This window comes from Mauremys mutica, chromosome 5, assembly GCF_020497125.1.
Source record: "Mauremys mutica isolate MM-2020 ecotype Southern chromosome 5, ASM2049712v1, whole genome shotgun sequence".
Taxonomy (NCBI): domain Eukaryota; kingdom Metazoa; phylum Chordata; order Testudines; family Geoemydidae; genus Mauremys; species Mauremys mutica.
The window spans coordinates 140,259,407-140,283,289 of NC_059076.1; the positions used below are offsets into that span (position 1 = coordinate 140,259,407).

Genomic DNA, 23,883 nt, shown 5'->3' on the forward strand with positions numbered 1-23,883 from the left:
TCTCAGTGGTGGCAGATGACAGAACAAGGAGCAATGGTCTCAAGTTGCCGTTGGGGAAGTCTAGGTTGGATATTAGGAAAAACTATTTCACTAGGAGGGTGGTGAAGCACTGGAATGGGTTCCCTAGGGAGGTGGTGGAATCTCCTTCCTTAGTGGTTTTTAAGGTCAGGCTTAACAAAGCCCTGGCTGGGATGATTTAGTTGGGGATTGGTCCTGCTCTGACCAGGGAGTTGGACTAGATGATCTCCTGAGGTCCCTTCTAACCCTGATATTCTATGATTCTAAATGCTGAGTGACAGGATGATGTCAAGAGGCCATGAAGTCCTTTCTGGCAGGCCCTGACTTTCCTGCTGCACCCTCTAGCCAGTGCTGGTTGCTCTGGGGACGAAGCCCCGAGGCTCTAGGGATTCTGCCCATTAAGAACTCTCTGTGGTTGCAGCTCCCCTATGGAGGGTCACTCTGGATTGAGGGGTGGATAAGGTGAGCTGGAAGGCCCTGATTTTCCACCAGTGCCCACGGTCCTGTGGTGAGCACATGTGATGGGCCCCAAAGCACCACCAGTGCCCTGGAGCTGGTCTGTGCCGAATGCCAGCCTACCAGCAGAAAGGCTGTGGGGCAGCCCCGGTTCCCTACCGGCTCAGAGCCCACAGGAATGGGAAGCAGCAGGCACAGGCTGCTACGGCCAAAGCGTGAGTCTGAAACACGGGGACAGCTGCCTGAGAAGGCCATGAGCCACTGCCCATGGGCCTGGAACTCCAGTGCCACATCCCCAGCATGCAAGGGGGACTGACGGACACAAGGGGGCGTTGGCCAGAAGCACATTAACCACGACATGCATTGCCATGCTGGGAGGCCTCAGATGCTGGCATCAAAGATTGCAAGCTCCCCCCATGTGCCCAGCAGTTTGGACCAGCTAGCACTGCCTTAGCTAACGATACAGCATGTGGACATGTGCTGAGGCCAAATTCTGTCCAGCGATGCTGGTGTAAATCCAGAGGGGCCCCATGGGAGCCAAGGACACCTCCAGAGTGACACCTGGGTAAATGAGAGGAGAATCTGGTCCCTTCTCTTTAAAAAGCTTCTAAACTGTGTAATTAAGTGCATGGGCTGGTACCTCTCAGGGGTAAATGGATCTGCTCTGTGCTCTTTATGTAGCCAGCAGGGGCGGCTCCAGGCACCAGCACAGCAAGCGCGTGCCTGGGGCAGCAAGCCGGGGGCGGGCGGGCGGTCTGCCGGTTGCTGTGAGGGAGGGAGTCAGGCAGCCTTCGGCGGCATGCCTGCGGGAGGTCCGCCGGTCCCGCGGTAATTCGGCAGTGGTTACGCCAAAGGCGCCGGACCGGCAGATCACCCGCAGAAACGCCGCCATGACCAGCGGACCGCCCGCAGGCGTGCAAGGCCACCTGACTGCCGTGCTTGGGGCGGCAGGAAACCATAGTGCTGCCCCTGGTAGCCAGGGAGATGTACAATAAAGCTCAGCACTTGTATGGCATCTGACAACATCAAACGGCTTCCCAACTGCCAACCATGTTGTGTGCCCTGCCACTAGAGGGTAACAGCCTACTACTTCAGCCAGGTAGTGGAGTTACTCCAACAGCACAAGTGGCGGAGGTCTGTGCTCCAGGGCTCAATCCCTGATGAAGACTGGTTCTTTGGGAGGGGAGGAGTTGTTACGATAGCCAGGTGGGAAACGGTTTTCCTGTCCCATGAAAATGTTCAAGGTTTCAAAATCTTCCCTGTTTTGGATCGGGATGAACCAAGACCTTTTGAATAGTTTGGTGAAAAGCCAGAGAGACAAACCCGCTGCAGAATAGTCAATAGTAAGGCCCCCACTGCGACTCAGGTAAAGCAAGGACTTGAATCCAGGTCTCCCACGTGAGCATCCTATCCACTAGACAACCGGCCACACTGTAGCGGAAAGTGCTCACTAGTTCTCTCTCTCTCTCTCGTTTTGACCGACCCTTTCCTGTGAGAAGTGTTGGTGAATCGAGATACTTCCAACAAAAAAGTATTCTGAAAAGCTCCAGACCAGATCTAGCTGTTCCATACCATTCCTCACAACACCCCTGGGAGCGAGGTAGGCAGGGGAAACTGAGGCAGAGCACAGTTAAGTGACTTGCCCCAGGTCCCGCAGCAAGCTAGAGATAGAACCCAGGTGTCCTGGCTTGCAGTTAAACCATGAGACAGCAGTCTTGTGGGCTGCTGACCTATTTTTACCCAGCAAGGAGCAGGGGACAGGATATGACTCTCTGCAGAGCTGTTGGTGATGTTTATCTACTGGTGAGACGACCTTCAAGACTAAGACACTGAAAGCAGCCAACATATTTGAACAAAAATAGAAAAAATAAACAGTGAAATGTCTCGTTTGGTTTCTTCGCTCTCACTTGCTTTTTTTTTTTTTCAGTGATGCTAGTTTTCCATCCGTAGCTGAAGTTGAGAAAAAAAAACAAAATATTTTGGTTCTTCCTTTCCTGCCAGCTGTTTTTAGAGCTGCAGCTCCCAAACGGAGAGGACTGGAGAGAAGACATTTCATTCGAGACATAAGAAGCTTTCTTTGGCAAGGGGATCATAACTTCAGTTCATTTGGGTAGCTGCGGGTTGGGAATTTAAAACCCCCTCAGCCAAATTCTGTCCTCGTTTACAGCTGGGTAATCCCGCTGACTGCAAGGGGGTGGTGAAACGATCTCAAAATCCTGGCCCTTAGTGGAGATCGGACCCAGACGCTTCTGGGCTAAAAAGCACAGGCTTCTAGCACGGGAGCTACAAGAATGGCTAACTGGTAGCACTAGTAGGCTCTTATCCCTTTGTGAGCCGGCAGCTACAGAGGAACCTAACCCATGCTGAACCAGGAGGTTAGCCTTGAACAGAAGTAACCGAGGACAGAAATTGTGAGGAAGGGACTCTGGGTACATCTACACTGCAATAAAAGACCTGTGGCTGTGAGTCTCGGGAAACAGACTAGCTAAGGCCTAGGGAAAGTTACTTAAGCTCACTCTGCCTCAGCTCGACTGTAAGAGGGGAAGAATTGTATGTCCCTGTATCCCAGCAGTATTGAGCGACACCACAGTGATGAGGAAGACAGATGGCCAGCTGGAGAACGACTGTGCTTTGGCCTAGCTGTTTGATCACCTCCTGTGTTACTCATAGACTTCAAAGCCAGAAGGGACCACGGGGATCATCTAGCTTGACCTCCTGCATGTCACAAGCCACAAAATCTCACCCACCCACTAGACCCCTAGCCTCTGGCTGAGTCACTGACATCCTCAAATCAGGATTTTAAAAGACTTCAAGTGGCAGAGATTCCACTGTTGACTCTACTTCAAACCAGCGAGTGACATCAAACCAGGTCCGGCTCATCATGTCCAGTAAGTGTCGCAGTCCCACCCAAAGTACCACCACGCTCACAAAGTTCTATGTCTGACTCTGCCCCGCAGGGAAAGAGGGAGGCAGTGAAAACTTTGGTGTTAGGCACACAAATCAGTGCCAACGGGCATTCTGGAGAGGGTTACTGCACCAGGAGACATTTTCCCCTTGTGAGCGTGAGCAGGAGCAGCTCCCCAGTGAACAGCGGATTCTTACCAGCAAGTTAAAAATGTGGATTGGATGAATGGACTATAAGGTGGATAGAAAGCTGGCTAGATCTTCGGGCTCAATGGGTAGTGATCAATGGCTCCATGTCTAGTTGGCAGCCGGTATCAAGGGGAGTGCCCCAGGGGTTGGTCCTGGGGCCGGTTTTGTTCAACATCTTTATTAAGCATCTGGACAATGGGATGGATTGCACCCTCAGCAAGTTTGCGGATGACACTAAGCTGGGGGGAGAGGTAGATACACTGCAGGGTAGGTACAGGGTCCAGAGTGACCTAGACAAATTGGAGGATTGGGCCAAAAGAAATCCGAGGAGGTTCAACAAGGACAAGTGCAGAGTCCTGCACTTAGGACAGAAGAATCCCATGTACCGCTACAGGCTGGGGACTGACTGGCTAAGCGGCAGTTCTGCAGAAAAAGACCTGGGGATTACAGTGGTTGAGAAGCTGGATATGAGTCAGCAGTGTGCCCTTGTTGCCAAGAAGGCTAACGGCATTTTGGGCTGTATAAGTAGGAGCATTGCAAGCAGATCGGGGGAAGTGATTATTCCCCTTATTCAGCACTGGTGAGGCCACACCTGGAGTATTGCGTCCAGTTTTGGGCCCCCCACTACAGAAAGGATGTGGACAAATTGGAGAGAGTCCAGCGGAGGGCAATGAAAATGATCAGGGGGCTGGGGCACATGACTTATGAGGAGAGGCTGAGGGAACTGGGATTGTTTAGTCTGCAGAAGAGAAGAGTGAGGAGGGATTTGATAGCTGCTTTCAACTACCCGAAAGGGGGTTCCAGAGGATGGAGCTCGGCTGTTCTTAGTGGTGGCAGATGACAGAACAAGGAGCAATAGTCTCAAGTTGCAGTGGGGGAGGTCTAGGTTGGATATTAGGAAACACCATTTCACTAGGAGGATGGTGAAGCACTGGAATGGGTTCCCTAGGGAGGTGGTAGAATCTCCATCCTTAGAGGTTTTTAAGGCCCGGCTTGACAAAGCCCTGGCTGGGATGATTTAGTTGGGGATTGATCCTGCTTTGAGCAGGGGGTTGGACTAGATACCTCCTGAGGTCTCTTCCAACCTTAATCTTCTATGATTCTATGTTTTTTTATGCCCATGAAGCGGGGGTAGCGCTGCAGTTGACACCAACGCCTCTACGTGCCTTTGGGAGGGGTGTGGAATCCACCTCCTCCAGAAAGCTAATAATTTTTAGTATATTTCGTTCCAACATCAGAGGCCAAGTACCATGTTCCTCGTTTACAGATGGGGAAAACTGAGTCACAGAGGGGCAACACAACTTACCCAAGCACACTCAGCAAGCCAGGATTTGACCCAGATCTCTTGACTCCCAGGTGACTCCTAGGCAGCAAACTTCACCCACTGTGGATAAACACCACACGCAGGGGGGTCCTCTGCACAGTTGGGGAGCAAAGAAAATCGCCAGAGCACCCTCCCCTCCCCCTCACCTTGCAATCCCAAATAGGAGCAGAATCCAAACCCTAAACATCTGCTATTTTTGCAGGCACTGCTGGGTTTATTTTTTCCCTGTTTACAGATTTCCCTGCTGGGTTTTGTTGGTTATATTTTAAGGGGAGAGAAAATGCTATTAAAAACAAATACACATTCAAAAAGAAAAACCCAACCTACTTTCAAAAATATCGTCTGAAGTTTCCCACAGTTCTTGCCACAGCAGTTGGCGCCGGTCCTGGAGAAAAGAACTTCATGGGCTGGCACCCGGGCGTAAGCCACACGCTTGTCTCCTCGAAGCATCCAGATCACTATGTCTGGCAGGCTGTTCTGGGGCTGGAAAACATGGTGGCAGACAAATCGCATCTATTCAACCTCCCCAAATCAATACCATGAATCAACAGAAATCCAGGCTGAAAAGTGAGACGCGGAGGGGGAGCGGTGGAATCTCAGCAGGCCTCACCATGGAGCAGGCAGCTGGCAGGGTCGCAGAAAGCAGACGGGAAAGACCCATCATTATTAATGTATTACAGTAACGCTTACGTGCCCCAGTGGAGAACAGGGCCCCATTATGCTAGGCATTATGTAAACACAGAGTAAGACAGTCCTCGCCCCAAAGAGCTTACCACCAAAATAGACCACATGGAAAAAGGGTGGGTGGGGAAACTGAGGCATCAAACGGCTGAGACTTGTCCTAGATCACACAGCAGGTCAAAGTCAGGAACCGAATCCAAGTCTGAAACCAGGGCCCTACCCACTCGACCACACTGCCCCACTGTTAGGTGGCTAGACCCACTCCTGCCTTCAGTAGTTGCAGACCCTCAGAATCAGCTGCTGGTTTTTGGGGGGTGTTTTGCTGTGTGTGAATTTCACTGCCCATGAAAGGGGTCAGGCTATTTGACCTCAGCAGGAAGGAGGGAGGACGCCCCGTGGTCTCCAAAAGCCCTCACCACAAAAGCATCAGGTGTGGTGTCAGCCTGTTTAAATGTGGAGCTCACAATAGCAACAAAAGGAGGAGGACACAGACCCCAGAATTTAACACAGGGGTAGGGGTGCAGGTCCCAGGGTCCAAACAAGGGATCCAGAAGGGGACACCGAGCAGAGGACCCCAGATAGTGCCCACTGCCCCAAGGAGGAGTCCAAGGGCCAGTGGATGCCGCCCAGAGAAACTCTGCCCCGGAGTCACAGAGACACCACACACACCCCTTGCAGCTTCCTCCTCCAGCCCTGGAGGCTGAAGGCCGCTGGCTGCGCACAGAGCAAAGACGGCCTGGCAAGGCAAGTGGATCCTGTGGTGGGCTTCATCTCAGCAGTTTAGTCTCCATGGTTTAGTTGGTCTCTGCTGGTGGTGCCAACAAGGACACTGGCTGCTGCCAAGTGATGTGGGCACCTACCCGCTACCCACAGAAAAAAAAATAGCAGGTGCTCAGCACCCATCAGCCACAGCTGTGTGGGTAGCTGCCAGTGATCAGCTGTTCGGCAGCTGGGGGAGGGCAGACAGCAGAGAGCGGTAGGTGGGTGGGGCCTTGGGGGAGTGGAGTGGAGGGGCCTGGGGGCACAGCAGGGGTGGAGCACTCCCAGCGTCTATGGGTGTCACTCCTTCAGCTCAAGTGCTAGAGGTGTGAGCTCTCCGTGCGAAGGTCCTGGATGCACACACTGATGAAGACACGTGGTGGGAAGGGTCATTCCACTAGGATTCAGCGCCTCAGCAAACAATCGGCATGTGCGCTATGTCCACCTCCCAAGCAGGGACTGGGTAGCTCAGTTATGGAGCCTTCTGCCTGTCAGTCAAAGGTGAGGACCCAGCACAAGATCAGAACTGATCACAAGCTGTTAGTTTCTTGTGATTATTTGGTGGCCTTCTCCCAAGAACCACCACTGTGCCTGGCCCCCTTGCGGACAGACACAGCAGAGAAGGAAAGGACTGACTGGGACATGATCCCTGAACCCCCCCGCCCCCTGCAGTCATGAGTGAGGCCCACTAACTGGGTTTGTGCAGCAAGCCTGCACCATGTGGGTCACATCCTTCTCTAGTGGCTGCTCCAGAAAGAGGATAAGAGCCTACTGCTGCCGCCAGCTAATGGACTGACTCCTTTAGCTCAGGTGGCAGCACTCTATGCTTTGGTGCCGCCGGCCCAAACCCTGCTGATGCCATGGGGGAGGAGTTACACTGGCACCATTTGTGTCAGTGCCGGGTAGTTTCTGTGCATCACTAGAGCTCGTGCCGCGGGGCTGCCATTTCGCCAGCTCCACAATTCAAATCAAGACAGATAGAGTGGCTGTCCCGTGGCCAGTCCTAACTCAGGAGCACAGAGATCATGTTACCCCACTATTCCCCTTCTGCCACCTGCCCATTCCCCAGCGAGCCCCAGCCTGCAGGACGATGCTGGAGCGTGTAAAGCTCCAGGCTCGGGGGGGGATTTCAAGCCCACCCGAACACCATGCATTAGAAATTGTAGCTCAGACGCTGAAGTTATCGAGTTCCGCCTTCGGACAAGTGAGGGGGGACAGAGGATGAATGCAGAGACAGAGACTGTGACTGAGGAAGCAAAGAGAAATCCAGTAAAGGAAACAGCAGCAGAACAGCCTAGACTATTATCCTCAGCACCGAGCATCCTATTTGCTTCAGCAGACGCTCCCCCAGCGTCAGGGCACAGGATCGGGCCACTGATGTCTAAGGAAACCTCTGAGGACTTGTTTGGAAAGCCGCATTTCTCCCGCCCATCCCTCCGGTGGCTCCTCCGCAGCTCGGCCCCTCCAGCCACGAGGGGAGAGCCAGAGCAGGCAGCGGGATGCCCGGCCCTAGCCAGCAGGAGGCAGGCAAGCAAGGGCAGCCGACTCCCTTCGCGGGGCTGGACGCAGACTGCGCCTGGCCTGCCAGCCCTATGACTTCAGGACCAAATGTTCTGTTTCAAAGCTGCGGCTGGCAGAGACGCAAACCAGAAACCACTGCGGCTGCTGGCCCACGTTCTGAAATGTGCCTCCCTCTCCCCCTGAGAGAGTGTCTCTGACTCCACAATCACAGCGGCTGGCAAGGGCACCCGGTACCTCCTGTGCTGACCTCAGTGCTAAAGGTCTGTTGGGGGGTGAAAATAGCCTGTCCCCAAAGGGGAGCGAGGGACTTTAGATCCCATTAAAGGAGAACCACCACAAAACCCTTCCTGTGGCTCCAATCCCCAGGCAGGGAGGCCGGCTCCTTCTCTGCTGTGCTTTCACTGCGGGTGGCTTTAAAGATCACAGAAACAGTCACCGGGCTGCAACATCACACACCCCCAGCTGCCTGACCAGGATCTTGGAACAACCAAAGAAGAGATGGATCCCGCCCGCCCCTCCGAGAATCCAGCCCAGGTTTTACAATGTGCTGCTGGCTGGGTGAGGACTCTGGGGACCAGCAGCACCCCATCTGGTACAAATCAACATAGCTCCGCTGAAGTCACTGGCGATTTCCAGCCGCTGAGGTTCTGGCCCTGGGCATTCAAACCCAAATCACTCTCCCACTGAAATCAATGGTAAAACTGCCTTGGCCACGGCTGGGGGGAGGGTCTCACGCCCTATAGGGATAAGTGTGGCATAGGTTGAATGTAGAGGGAATTAATCAAGCTCCAACTCTGGCACCTTGCTACCAAATGTCATGGCTTCGTTTTAAGGGGCGTCCCATGACCCGGGACACCACCCCAGGAACCACCAGGCCCAGTTTTCAAACACGAGTGTTTTAAGGGGGCTTCCAAACTCCTGCCTTTGATGTCGGAGTTGGCAGTTGGGCTGGCAAATTCCCCTCGGTTTGAAAATCGGTTTGATGGCTTGGAAACCAGAGGCTGCGCCCCAGATTAACAGGCTAGACTCTGGATGTTCTAAATCCTGCCATTTAAGGTATAAAGCTAAGACTGACCGCTAGCTTAGATCCAAACACCGCCCAGATTTCAGGGAGTCGGGATCCAAACAGGGGGGCTGGGCCCTACCTTGGATAATGGGCTGAACCTGAACCTCTAGATTCCCCAGCACCCCTGAATTTTAGGGACATTTGGATAAAGATCTGGATGCCCCTCACTCACCTGCACCCCCCTCTAGAACAGAGTGTGGCAAAGAGGAGCCAAACCGATTGCTACCGAAGCTGATGGATAAAATTCACCCCTGTGTAGAGGGTCAGCCTATGGACTCCGCATATCAAGAGCTTAGGTGGGATGCACAGGCCCTGGCACTGGCGTTCTGCACAGTGGGGACCTTCACCCGCTGGGAAGCCAGACGGCTTAAAAGCAAACCTGACCAGGGCGACATTGTCTGTATTGTGTATTTCTTCTGAGGTTAGAAACCCAGCCAGCCACTGCCTGTAATGAAACTCCCCCAAAAACTGTTCTGGAGATCAGAGAGCGGTGGCGTAAAGTGTAGGCCCCATGTACAACTAGCATCTTCTTATTCACCAGACCTGCCCCGCCAGGCGCCTCACATTCAGATCTGCTGACCTGACTGGCTCAGACAAGTTCTTACCGCTTCTGCCTCGTGTTCGGGCTTAGCCACACGGCGAAATCGACCCGAGCAGCTCCCCACGCGGACACTTGAAGGCTAAGCAGCGCTGCTGTAGCGCTTCAGTGTAGACGTGCACTACAGCGTTCTCCCGGCACTATATTCCTGAGAGGCGGAATTCTTCCATCCACCGAGCGCTGCTGACGTCAGGGGCCAGGTCGGCACAGCTATGCCGATGTACGTTTTCGGTGTAGACCAGCCCTTACTCTGGAATAGCTATAGCACTTTAAATTCACTTCCCACCTTATTGCAGAAAACCTTCCATGTACAGACAAGCCCTTAGCCCTTCAGAGCCAGCCCAGCTATGGGAGGGTGAGCTAAACATCTCCTCTGGCTTGTGCATCAGCAACAGTATTGCTTACTAGGTTCCCGCCAGGCCTGCTCTGCGCTTAAAAGTTTGTCCCTTTAATTAGTTAATGGCATAATTAAAGCAGAACTGCAAGGCTAGCATGGATGCAGTTATGCCAGCATGACGTGCAGTTACACCAGTATAGCGTATTCCAATTCAGTGAAGTGAAATAAGTTACACAGGCACAAAGCACCTCATACCGGCATAACTGTATCTACTCACCAGGCAGGCTTTTCTGGCATAACCACGTAGGTGAAAATCACCTCCCTCACTGTCACAGTTATACCGGTAAACATTTTCAAGTGTAGTGACAGCTCTGCAAACCCTCTGAAGGAAGTGGGACTGCACAGGGTTTACCTGGAGCGCCCCTGCTACTCGAGATGAGGAGGTGTGGAATGGAAAGGACCCAGTTTCGTCCTCAGATCCCAGCGGGAGTCTGCATGGATGGGTGAAGGGTTACCCCTGTCCTGGAGTAACCACTTGAACGGGCACAGATGCCCAATGCAGTTTTGATCTGCTTTTAGTTAAGAACTAGCTGCCAATAGGTGACTGCTTTTCACTGGTCCAGAATGAGCGCTTAGGCAGGTTTTGCTGCACAGAATAATGGCCCAGATTCTCAAAGGAATTTAAGTGCCTAACTCCCCTAGGCATCTAACAGGCTTTGATAATCTGTGCCAATATCACCATTTGCTTCAACTAGAGGAGAGTTTAATGTACCTGGAAGCTCCTGGCAAGAGTTGAGCAGCCACAGATCCCAAGGAAGTCCTAAACTATCTCATTCCTAATGAAGCAAACAGCCTAGTGCTGAAGGCTTGGTGGGGATTCTTAATTTCCAGACCATCGTCTGTTCCCCTGGTGGGTTGGTTAATGGCTGAGTCTCAAAGAGCACAATTCCTAGCATGCATCAGTTTTGGAAAGTTCTACTGGCAAATTTGCTATGCGGACACTCTGGAAAATTAATCCAAATTAACTAAAGATGTCAATGTAAAGTGGATTACTTAAATCACATTAAATTCCTATGCGGTTGTTCACCTTAATTCGATTTAACTTAATTTGCTTCCAAAGTGACTATAACAAAACCAAGTTAAGGCCATGTTAATTCTCAACGAGAGCATCCACATAGGGTTTTAATGGGGTTTAACTAATCCGCTTCAACCGTTCATTTAGATTAAGGCCTGAGCTACGCTAGAAAATTAGGTCGGCATAACTACAGTTGCTCAGGGGTGTTAGAAAAACCTAAGTCCCTTTGTTGGCCAATGAAAGAAATCTTCCATCAACCTAGCTACCATCTCTCTGGGAGGTGGGCAGTGTCTATTCTGAAACGCTGCCCTGGTGTAGCAGCAAGGCTGTAGTGTTTTAAGTGCAGACACCCCCTAACATTCCCTAAATAGACAAATCCTAAGGAGTTGCTCCCAGCTAGGATGGCTTACCTCAAACAAGCCTGTAATAGCACCAAGATGGGCTGGGTGGGAAAGATAAAGATTCATCAGGGCAAAAGCAATTCACCCCCACTTTTACCTCCTCTGCCATGGCTTTTAGTCTCAAGAGCCAGTCCTCAGCCTGGTCCAGCACTGTCTGCAGGTCAGAATCCTCATGCTTCAGGTTCAGAGCTGCCTGGATAATCTGGTGCAGGTTGGTGCTGCGGAATTTGTACATGTACTGATCCAGATGGGTGCTGGCTGTCTTGTCGCTGACATCGACTAGCGGCTGGCTGCAGAGGGGGATGTGGGAGGAAGGAGCACAGAGAAACAGGCCAACATTAGCTGTGCATTGTGAAGCAATGGCTTTACTGGGGACTTTCTTTTTATGAGCAAGTTTATGCAAAAATAACAAGCCACCAAAGAGATATTTGGTGAGGGAACACGCGCCAGGAGCAAGGAAGGTTCAAACCACACTTACAGCCCTGAGGCACTATTGCAATGAGTTCCAAATAGGAGTTGTAACTGAGCTTTGTGCATCACTACACACACACACACACGCACAAATATAAGCTGGCTCAAGCTGCAAGATAAATATTACAGAAGCTCAACAGCATCTTCATTGTGCTGAGCTGTTTAAGAGTTTTCATGTTAAAACTCAATGATTTTTGAACTACCCTTATAGACATATCAAAAAACCAATGTCCAACTGAAACAGAATGAGATCCAGGTTCAATTCCCAGCCCTTCCAGAGTGACGCTGAGCAAGTCCCTTAACCTGACCAACCTAATTGCCTTCTATGACGAGATAATTGGCTCTGTAGATGAGGGGAAAGCAGTGGACGTGTTATTCCTTGACTTTAGCAAAGCTTTTGATACGGTCTCCCACAGTATTCTTGCCAGCAAGTTAAAGAAGTCTGGGCTGGATGAATGGACTATAAGGTGAATAGAAAGCTGGCTAGATTGTCGGGCTCAACAGGTAGTGATCAATGGCTCCAGGTCTAGTTGGCAGCCGGTATCAAGAGGAGTGCCCCAAGGGTCGGTCCTGGGGCCGGTTTTGTTCAATATCTTCATTAATGCTCTGGAGGATGGCGTGGACTGCACCCTCAGCAAGTTTGCAGATGACACTAAACTGGTAGGAGTTGTAGATATGCTGGAGGGTGGGGATAGGATACAGAGGGACCTAGACAAATTAGAGGATTTGGTCAAAAGAAATCTGGTGAGGACAACAAGGACAAGTGCAGAGTCCTGCACTTAGGATGGAAGAATCCCATGCACTGCTACAGACTAGGGACTGAGTGGCTAGGCAGCAGTTCTGCAGAAAAGGACCTAGGGGTTACAGTGGACGAGAAGCTGGATATGAGTCAACAGTGTGCCCTTGTTGCCAAGAAGGGCAGTATAAGTAGGGGCACTGCCAGCAGATCGAGGGACATGCTCATTCCCCTCTATTCGACACTGGTGAGGCCTCATCTGGAGTACTGTGTCCAGTTTTGGGCCCCACACTACAAGAAGAATGTGGAAAAATTAGAAAGAGTCCAGCGAAGGACAACAAAAATGATTAGGGGGCTGGAGCACATGACTTATGAGGAGAGGCTGAGGGAACTGGGATTGTTTAGTGTGCAGAAGGGAAGAATGAGGGGGAATTTGATAGCAGCCTTCAACTACCTGAAGAGTGGTTCCAAAGAGTATGGAGCTCGGCTGTTCTCAGTGGTACCAGATGACAGAACAAGGAGCAATGATCTCAAGTTGCAGTGTGGGAGGTCTAGGTTGGATATTAGGAAGCACTATTTCACTAGGAGGGTGGTGAAGCACTGGACTGGGTTACCTAGGGAAGTGGTGGGATTTCCTTCCAGTGCTTCATCCCAACTAAATCATCCCAGCCAGGGCTTTGTCAAGACGAATCCACCTTATAGTCCCTTCCAACCCTGATATTCTATGATCCTATGAACCTCACCGTACTTTTCCTTCCCCATCTATAAAATGAGAAGGCAGACAGACAGACTGACTGATAGTCTATTACCTCTCTCACAGTCTTCTCAGGTTTAGTAAATCTTGCAGCAAGAAAGTTGTTTAAAATAATTCCAATAATCTGTGCAATTTGCAAGGGGTGATAATGTCTCCCTCTAGTGGCTGTGCCACATATAGGCTAAATGCCTCCTACCAGTACAAATTACAAGTTTGTTTTTTCAAGCTCAAATGGTAGAGGCCTGTGATTCTGGCATTGCAAGTCATGGGCTCTATTTCTACTGACAAACTGTGCTGGATATGAAGACTGGGGAAATGTCTGATTTATTTTTATGGAATGCTATGCGTGACTCAGTTTCCCCTCTCACCTTGCTGGGCGTGAAAGGGTTACCTTCTTTTTTGAAACATGACAAGCAATGCAGTGACTGCAGGGAAGTCACTAAACATGAATGAACCATCAGAAACTAACTGTCACTAAGGTTATTACTGCAAATCCCTGGACCAGTGGTTTTCAACCTTTTTTCTTTTCTGGAAAATTTGAATGGAGGTGTGGACCTCTTTGGAAATCTTAGACATAGTCTGCAGAGACCCAAGGGCCCACGGACCACAGGTTGAAAATCACTGCCCTAGACAGATAAGCAGGTTTGTGGAAGTACCACTCCCTGGGGCGGAATGGCAGAGACTGGTTTTGACAACATTCAAGAGGCCCAGCAGACAAGGAACAGAAAAATACATAAAGTTGACGGACAGCTATAGAGGAAGGGTCACTCAAACTGGGTCTAAGAACTTACACGAGACGGTAACCAACAGTAACAAAGTTGCTAGAAGGGTCTGAAGGGCTTTGAGACCTATCAGGTCACCTTGTGCACCATGGGTGACATCTGGTGAGCTAGGCATACATCTAAGCAGTTTGCTGTTTTCAAGATCTGCTTTCTCTGTAATGCTTTTGGTTCTGAATAAATACTTTGCTTTATGAAGGCTGGCTGGTCACTGGTAAATCCTGCCATCGCTGCTAGAAGACCACAGGACGGCAATTGCTGAGCTAAGCTCAGACTTACTAAGGTGATCACAGTGAATGGAAGGAGACATTGCAGCCTAAATCCCTGGTCTGGAGGGAAAGGAACGAGTTCCCACCCCAAAAAAGATGACAGCTCGAGGCTTGAGATCTAAGGGTGTGCCGTGGAAGAGGCCATAAAGATGGCAGAGGGGTAGTTAAGCCTGGAACCATGACAATAGGGTCATCAGAACTGTAACCCTATCTAAAGTCAGGACCCCAATGAATTCATCCCTTGCTCCAGAATTTCCGCTTTCATTGTAAAAAATATAATTCCAGTTCTTGCCCAGATGGTTGCAGAGATAACCTCACAGAGATAAGCCAAGAGTCAGCCAATGCAGGTCTTCCTGCCTGAGTCCACACAGTTTGAAACAACATCTCTGAGAGGTGTGAACTGCCCCAGTCATCTCAGCCAGGGTCATGTGGACTCCATGATTCTGCAGCCACTGTGTCTAAGATCTCATCTGAAAGACTCCAACACTGCAAACTGCATAGGATTCAATCATCTGCCCAAGATAAACAAGTGGGGCAGGAGTAACCACTTGAGAGTCAGCAGTTGAAGTCTGCCTTATATTTTGTGGAGAGAGCCTTCACCCTCTACCTAGGCCTGAGTGGTCGCTGTATAATTTGCCCTTGAGAAATTGTTCCAATGGCTAATTTCCCTCACTGTTAAAAATGTAAACCTCCTTCCCCATCTCAACTTGTCTACCCTCAACTTCCAGCCGTTGGATCATGTTACACCGTTCTCTGCCAGACTGACGAGCCTATTATCAAATTTCTGGTCCCTATGTAAATACTTATAGGCTGTGATGAAGTCACTCCCTTAAACTTCTCTATAACTCCTTGCATCTATCGCTATCAGGCAGGTTTTCTAATCCTTTAATCATTCTCATGGCTCTTCTCTGAACCCTTTGCAATTTATCAACATCCTTCTTGAATTGTGGAAAACAGCAGAGGTCACAGTAGAGCCAAATACAGAGGTAACGTAACCTCCCTAGGGACAGACATACAGCTAATCCAGAGGCACTGGGCTCCTCACAGGGATGCTCCATACCTCTTACCAACCATGGTGGATGCTGATGGTAGAACCATTAGCAATCACTTTAGGAGAGACTGTGGAACTAAAACAAATGGCTTTCTCCAAATAGACAAGACATAGCCTGAAAGACAGTGTAGTGCAGTGGCTGGGGAAGTAGGCTAACATTCAGGAAACTGAGGCACAGAGCGGGGAAGGGATTTGACCATTGACTTGCTGGGTGAACTTGGACAAGTCATTTCCTCTCCCACCTTTTGTCTGATTAAAATGTAAGCTCTTTGGGGCAGGGACTGTCTCTCACTATGGTTGTATCGTGGCTCAATCTCAGTGCTACCATTGTACAGATAATAAAGGCATTTGACAAACATCCCTCCTACCCAATGTCCTTGTCAGATAGGAATTATAATCCCCATTTTACAGATGGGAAAACTCTGTCTCAGGGCGGTGCAATTAGTTGCTCAGTTTCGTACAGAACGCGGCCGAGCCATGAATAGAACCCAGGAGTCCTGCTAGCTTCCCCCACCACTGTCTCTGTCATGGAATATAATAGCTTTCAGATATGGAAGAAGGTCAATAACACAGATCAGTGGTTCTCAATCAGGGGTACGCATACCCCTGGGGGAACGCAGAGCTCTTCCAGGGGGACATCAACTCATCTAGATATTTTCCTAGTTTTACAACAGGCTACATAAAAAGCACTAGCGAAGTCAGTACAAACTAAAATTTCATACAATGATTTGTTTTATACTGCTCTATATACTTACTATATGCTGAATTGTAAGTACAAGATTTATATTCCGATCATTTTATTTTATAATCATATGGTAAAACTGAGAAAGTCACCAATTTGTCAGTAACAGTGTGCAGCCACTCCCATTTGACACCATCAGATTAGGCCTGAAAAAAGACTGGGAGTGGCTGGGTCCCTACAAAAAATAATTTTCCCTCTGTTGATACTCACACCTTCTTGTCAACTGTTGGGAATGGGCCACATCCACCATGATTGAATTGGCCTCGTTAGCACTGACCCCCCCTACTTGGTAAGGCAACTCCCATCTTTTCATGCGCTGTGCATTTATACCTGTCTACTGTATTTTCCACTCCATGCATCTGATGAAGTGGGTTTAGCCCACGAAAGCTTATGCCCAAATAAATCTGTTAGACTCTAAGGTGCCACAGGGACTCGTTGTTGTTTTTGCTGATGCAGACTAACACGGCTGCCATTCTGAAACCTGAAGCAAAAAAGGCATTAACTCTTCAGCCATGACTGTGTTCTCTGTCATTATCTTTTCCTCCTCATTGAATAATGGGCTTGCTCTGTCCATGGTCTTCCTCTTCCTTCTCATGTATTTGTAAAATGTTTTCTTTTTACCATTTATATCCCTAGCTAGTTTAAACTTGTTTTGCCTTCGCCTTCCTAATTTTGTCCCTACATGCTTCTGTTGCTGTTTTTTATATCTTCAGCCTTCATAATTTGTTTCCAATTTTTACAGGACTCTTTTTTGAGTTTCAGGTCACTGATGATCTCCTGGTTAACCAGGGTGGTCTCTTACCATACTCCTATCTCCCCTACCACAATGGGATAGTTTGCTCTTGTGCCCTTAATAATGTCTCTATAAAAAAACCGCCAACACCCCTGGACTCTTTTTTTTTGCCTGCATCTACTTCTCATTAGGGAATCTTACCCACCAGCTCCCCCTCTGATTGGTTGCCTTTCCCATTGCCCCGCCTCCTAGAGAAGAGAAGCCAATCCGAACTGCTGTGGAAGCAGGCAGCGTTCTCCCTCCATCCTCCACACTCACAGGAGAGGAGGGGGGAACAGAGACCCCAGCAGCTCAGAGACCCTCCTTTCCCCTCCCCTCTGTGAGCAACAGGATACCCCTTGCTTCTCCTCCTCCCATTGCAGCACCTGGCCTGGGGTGGGGAGGGAAGGGGACCTGCCCCTGCAGGCCTGGAAAAGAGAGGGGACCCACTGCAGCCCCCCAGATCTAGGAGAGGGCGATGAACATAAGAACATAAGAACGTCCGAACCGGGTCAGACCAAAGGTCCATCTAGCCCAGTATCTGTCTATCGACAGTGGCCAATGCCAGGTGCCCCAGAGGGAGTGAACCTAACAGGCAATGATCAAGTGATCTCTCTCCTGCCATCCATCTCCATCCTCTGACAAACAGAGGCTAGGGACACCATTCCTTACCCATCCTGGCTAATAGCCATTCATGGACTTAGCCACCATGAATCCATCCAGTTCCCTTTTAAACCCTGTTCTAGTCCTAGCCCTCACAACCTCCTCAGGCAAGGAGTTCCACAAGTTGACTGTGCGCTGTGTGAAGAAGAACTTCCTTTTATTTGTTTTAAACCTGCTGCCTATTAATTTCATTTGGTGACCCCTAGTTCTTGTATTATGGGAATAAGTAAATAACTTTTCCTTATCCACTTTCTCAACATCACTCATGATTTTATATACCTCTATCATATCCCCCCCTTAGTCTCCTCTTTTCCAAGCTGAAGAGTCCTAGCCTCTTTAATCTTTCCTCGTATGGGACCCTCTCCAAACCCCTAATCATTTTAGTTGCCCTTTTCTGAACCTTTTTTAGTGCTAGAATATCTTTATTGAGGTGAGGAGACCACATCTGTACACAGTATTCGAGATGCGGGCGTACCATGGATTTATATAAGGGCAATAATATATTCTCAGTCTTATTCTCTATCCCCTTTTTAATGATTCCTAACATCCTGTTTGCTTTTTTGACCACCTCTGCACACTGCGTAGACATCTTCAGAGAACTATCCACAATGACTCCAAGATCTTTTTCCTGACTCGTTGTAGCTAAATTAGCCCCCATCATATTGTATGTATAGTTGGGGTTATTTTTCCCAATGTGCGTTACTTTACATTTATCCACATTAAATTTCATTTGCCATTTTGTTGCCCAATCACTTAGTTGTGTGAGATCTATGAATAGATGAAGAACTATGAGCTGCAGGAGGCCGGGGGCAGGTTGAGGGCAGGGGAATGGGCAGTGTAGGGACACGAGCACCTGCAAGCAGAGGCCAGAAACACCCTATTAAATACATTTGGGAGTGCTGGTAACAGTAACTGACTCAAACACGTGTGCGGGAGTGGGGCGATGGCTATATGGGGCACAGAGAGGAAGTGAGTTGGTGGGGGAAGGTACCAGAGGAACGGAGCGCTGTCTTTATAGGCACAGGCTGGCAGTCAGTCAGGGAGGAAGGGAGAAGGTTTTGGAGGAGGGCGCGCTGTCTGTATGGGGCACAGGCTGGCATTTAGACAGGGAGGTGGTTGGGGAAGTTTCTGAAACAGCGGGACGCTGTCTGTACGGGGAACAAAGGGGCGATCAGTCAGGGAGGAGGGAGAAGGTTCTGGAGGAGCAGGGCACTGTCCGAATGGGGCACAAATTGTCAGTTAGCCACGGAGGAGGAGGGAAGATTCTGGAGCAGTGGGGTGCTGTCTGTATAGGGCACAGACTGGCAGTCAGTCAGGGAGAGACAGGGAAAGCTCTGAAGTAGCAGGGCGCTGCCTGTATGGGGCACAGGCTGGATGTTAGACAGGAACCTGGAGCGGACGTTTCTGGTGGAGCAGAGCGATGTCTCTATGGGGCACAGGGAGGCCGTTAGAGAGGTGGGAGACAGTGGAGCAGGGCGCATGGAAGCGGCATGAAAATTCTGGAGGAGTGGGGTGCTGTCTGTATGGGGCAAAGGACTGCAGTTACAGAGCTGATGGGGGCAGGTTCTGGAGAAGTGGGGTTCTGTTCACATGGGGGTACAGGCAGTCAGTCAGGGAGGTAGAGGGAATGTTTTTGAGGACAGGCGTGCTGTCTGTACGGGGCACAGGGGGCAGTGAGAGAGGGAGGTACAGAGGGAAGGTTCAGGACAGGCGTGCTGTCTGTATGGGGCACAGGGAGGCAGTGAGAGAGGGAGGTACAGGGGGAAGGTTCGGGACAGGCGTGCTGTCTGTACGGAGCACAGGGAGGCAGTTAGAGGGGGAGGTACAGGGGGAAGGTTCAGGACAGGCGTGCTGTCTGTACGGGGCACAGGGAGGCAGTGAGAGAGGGAGGTACAGGGGGAAGGTTCAGGACAGGCGTGCTGTCTGTACGGGGCACAGGGAGGCAGTGAGAGAGGGAGGTACAGGGGGAAGGTTCTGGACAGACGTGCTGTCTGTACGGAGCACAGGGAGGCAGTTAGAGGGGGAGGTACAGGGGGAAGGTTCAGGACAGGCGTGCTGTCTGTACGGGGCACAGGGAGGCAGTGAGAGAGGGAGGTACAGGGGGAAGGTTCAGGACAGGCGTGCTGTCTGTACGGAGCACAGGGAGGCAGTTAGAGGGGGAGGTACAGGGGGAAGGTTCAGGACAGGCGTGCTGTCTGTACGGGGCACAGGGAGGCAGTGAGAGAGGGAGGTACAGGGGGAAGGTTCAGGACAGGCGTGCTGTCTGTACGGGGCACAGGGGGCAGTGAGAGAGGGAGGTACAGGGGGAAGGTTCAGGACAGGCGTGCTGTCTGTATGGGGCACAGGGGGCAGTGAGAGAGGGAGGTACAGGGGGAAGGTTCAGGACAGGCGTGCTGTCTGTACGGGGCACAGGGAGGCAGTGAGAGAGGGAGGTACAGGGGAAGGTTCGGGACAGGCGTGCTGTCTGTACGTGGCACAGGGGGCAGTGAGAGAGGGAGGTACAGGGGGAAGGTTCAGGACAGGCGTGCTGTCTGTACGGGGCACAGGGGGCAGTGAGAGAGGGAGGTACAGGGGAAGGTTCAGGACAGGCGTGCTGTCTGTACGGGGCACAGGGGGCAGTGAGAGAGGGAGGTACAGGGGGAAGGTTCAGGACAGGCGTGCTGTCTGTACGGGGCACAGGGGGCAGTGAGAGAGGGAGGTACAGGGGGAGGGTTCAGGACAGGCGTGCTGTCTGTACGAGGCACAGGAGGCAGTGAGAGAGGGAGGTACAGGGGGAAGGTTCAGGACAGGCGTGCTGTCTGTACGGAGCACAGGGAGGCAGTGAGAGAGGGAGGTACAGAGGGAAGATTCAGGACAGGCGTGCTGTCTGTACAGAGCACAGGGAGGCAGTGAGAGAGGGAGGTACAGGGGGAAGGTTCAGGACAGACGTGCTGTCTGTACGGGGCACAGGGAGGCAGTGAGAGAGGGAGGTACAGGGGGAGGGTTCAGGACAGGCGTGCTGTCTGTACGGGGCACAGGGGGCAGTGAGAGAGGGAGGTACAGGGGGAAGGTTCAGGACAGGCGTGCTGTCTGTACGGGGCACAGGGGGCAGTGAGAGAGGGAGGTACAGGGGGAAGGTTCAGGACAGGCGTGCTGTCTGTACGGGGCACAGGGGGCAGTGAGAGAGGGAGGTACAGGGGGAAGGTTCAGGACAGGCGTGCTGTCTGTACGGGGCACAGGGAGGCAGTGAGAGAGGGAGGTACAGGGGGAAGGTTCGGGACAGGCGTGCTGTCTGTACGGGGCACAGGGAGGCAGGGAGAGAGGGAGATACAGGGGGAAGGTTCAGGACAGGCGTGCTGTCTGTACGGGGCACAGGGGGCAGTGAGAGAGGGAGGTACAGGGGGAGGGTTCAGGACAGGCGTGCTGTCTGTACGGGGCACAGGGAGGCAGTGAGAGAGGGAGGTACAGCTGGAAGGTTCAGGACAGGCGTGCTGTCTGTACGGGGCACAGGGAGGCAGTGAGAGAGGGAGGTACAGGGGGAAGGTTCAGGACAGGCGTGCTGTCTGTACGGGGCACAGGGGGCAGTGAGAGAGGGAGGTACAGGGGGAAGGTTCAGGACAGGCGTGCTGTCTGTACGGGGCACAGGGGGCAGTGAGAGAGGGAGGTACAGGGGGAAGGTTCAGGACAGGCGTGCTGTCTGTACGGGGCACAGGGGGCAGTGAGAGAGGGAGGTACAGGGGGAAGGTTCAGGACAGGCGTGCTGTCTGTACGGGGCACAGGGAGGCAGTGAGAGAGGGAGGTACAGGGGGAAGGTTCGGGACAGGCGTGCTGTCTGTACGGGGCACAGGGAGGCAGTGAGAGAGGGAGGTACAGGGGGAAGGTTCGGGACAGGCGTGCTGTCTGTACGGGGCACAGGGAGGCAGTGAGAGAGGGAGGTACAGGGGGAAGGTTCAGGACAGGCGTGCTGTCTGTACGGGGCACAGGGAGGCAGTGAGAGAGGGAGGTACAGGGGGAAGGTTCGGGACAGGCGTGCTGTCTGTACGAGGCACAGGGGGCAGTGAGAGAGGGAGGTACAGGGGGAAGGTTCAGGACAGGCGTGCTGTCTGTAAGGGGCACAGGGAGGCAGTGAGAGAGGGAGGTACAGGGGGAGGGTTCAGGACAGGCGTGCTGTCTGTACGGGGCACAGGGGGCAGTGAGAGAGGGAGGTACAGGGGGAAGGTTCAGGACAGGCGTGCTGTCTGTACGGGGCACAGGGGGCAGTGAGAGAGGGAGGTACGGGGGGAAGGTTCAGGACAGGCGTGCTGTCTGTACGGGGCACAGGGGGCAGTGAGAGAGGGAGGTACAGGGGGAAGGTTCAGGACAGGCGTGCTGTCTGTACGGGGCACAGGGAGGCAGTGAGAGAGGGAGGTACAGGGGGAAGGTTCGGGACAGGCGTGCTGTCTGTACGGGGCACAGGGAGGCAGTGAGAGAGGGAGGTACGGGGGAAGGTTCGGGACAGGCGTGCTGTCTGTACGGGGCACAGGGGGCAGTGAGAGAGGGAGGTACAGAGGGAAGGTTCAGGACAGGCGTGCTGTCTGTACGGGGCACAGGGAGGCAGTGAGAGAGGGAGGTACAGGGGGAAGGTTCGGGACAGGCGTGCTGTCTGTACGGGGCACAGGGGGCAGTGAGAGAGGGAGGTACAGAGGGAAGGTTCAGGACAGGCGTGCTGTCTGTACGGAGCACAGGGAGGCAGTTAGAGGGGGAGGTACAGGGGGAAGGTTCGGGACAGGCGTGCTGTCTGTACGGGGCATAGGGAGGCAGTGAGAGAGGGAGGTACAGGAGGAAGGTTCGGGACAGGCGTGCTGTCTGTACGGGGCACAGGGAGGCAGTGAGAGAGGGAGGTACAGGGGGAAGGTTCAGGACAGGCGTGCTGTCTGTACGGGGCACAGGGGGCAGTGAGAGAGGGAGGTACAGGGGGAAGGTTCTGGACAGGCGTGCTGTCTGTACGGGGCATAGGGAGGCAGTGAGAGAGGGAGGTACAGGAGGAAGGTTCGGGACAGGCGTGCTGTCTGTACGGGGCACAGGGAGGCAGTGAGAGAGGGAGGTACAGGGGGAAGGTTCGGGACAGGCGTGCTGTCTGTACGGGGCACAGGGAGGCAGTGAGAGAGGGAGGTACAGGGGGAAGGTTCGGGACAGGCGTGCTGTCTGTACGGGGCACAGGGGGCAGTGAGAGAGGGAGGTACAGGGGGAAGGTTCGGGACAGGCGTGCTGTCTGTACGGGGCACAGGGAGGCAGTGAGAGAGGGAGGTACAGGAGGAAGGTTCGGGACAGGCGTGCTGTCTGTACGGGGCACAGGGAGGCAGTTAGGGGGGTACCAGGGGAAGGTTCTGGAGGAGCGAGGTGATCTCTGTATGGGGGCGCAGGCTGGCAGTTAGGGAGGTGGTGGAGAAGTTTCTGGAGGAGGGGGGTGCTCTCTGTATGGGGGCGCAGGCTGGCAGTTAGGGAGGTGGTGGAGAAGTTTCTGGAGGAGCGAGGTGATCTCTGTATGGGGGCGCAGGCTGGCAGTTAGGGAGGTGGTGGAGAAGTTTCTGGAGGAGGGGGGTGCTCTCTGTATGGGGGCGCAGGCTGGCAGTTAGGGAGGTGGTGGAGAAGTTTCTGGAGGAGCAGGCGCTCTCTGTATGGGGGCGCAGGCTGGCAGTTAGGGAGGTACCGAGGGAAGGTTCTGGAGGAGCGGGGTGATCTCTGTATGGGGGCGCAGGCTAGCAGTTAGGGAGGTACCGAGGGAAGGTTCTGGAGGAGGGGGTTGCTGTCTGTATGGGGGCGCAGGCTGGCAGTTAGGGAGGTACCGAGGGAAGGTTCTCGAGGAGGGGGAAGAAGTCAGTATGGGGGCGCAGGCTAGCAGTTAGGGAGGTGGTGGAGAAGTTTCTGGAGGAGGGGGGTGCTCTCTGTATGGGGGCACAGGCTGGCAGTTAGGGAGGTACCGGGGGAAGGTTCTGGAGGAGCGGGGTGCTCTCTGTATGGGGGCGCAGGCTGGCAGTTAGGGAGGTGGTGGAGAAGTTTCTGGAGGAGGGGGGTGCTCTCTGTATGGGGGCACAGGCTGGCAGTTAGGGAGGTGGTGGAGAAGTTTCTGGAGGAGGGGGGTGCTCTCTGTATGGGGGCGCAGGCTGGCAGTTAGGGAGGTGGTGGAGAAGGTTCTGGAGGAGCGGGGTGATCTCTGTATGGGGGCGCAGGCTAGCAGTTAGGGAGGTACCGAGGGAAGATTCTGGAGGAGCGGGGTGCTCTCTGTATGGGGTCACAGCCTGGCAGTTAGGGGGGTACCAGGGGAAGGTTCTGGAGGAGCGGGGTGCTCTCTGTATGGG

The 23,883-nt window shown here is 52.6% G+C and overlaps 1 protein-coding gene across 7 annotated transcripts in view; it reads right to left on the reverse strand.

Annotated features, from left to right (window-relative positions):
• The window catches only part of DYSF (dysferlin), a 288,276-nt gene that overhangs the window by 154,642 nt on the left and 109,751 nt on the right, over positions 1-23,883 (reverse strand). For all 7 annotated transcript variants that reach the window (XM_045018205.1, XM_045018204.1, XM_045018206.1 and 4 more), the window contains exons 22-23: positions 11,427-11,619; positions 5,219-5,374 (exon numbers count right to left, since the gene is read on the reverse strand). In XM_045018205.1, the coding sequence (XP_044874140.1) occupies positions 5,219-5,374; positions 11,427-11,619 (349 nt within the window). The remainder of the gene's footprint in view (positions 1-5,218; positions 5,375-11,426; positions 11,620-23,883) is intronic.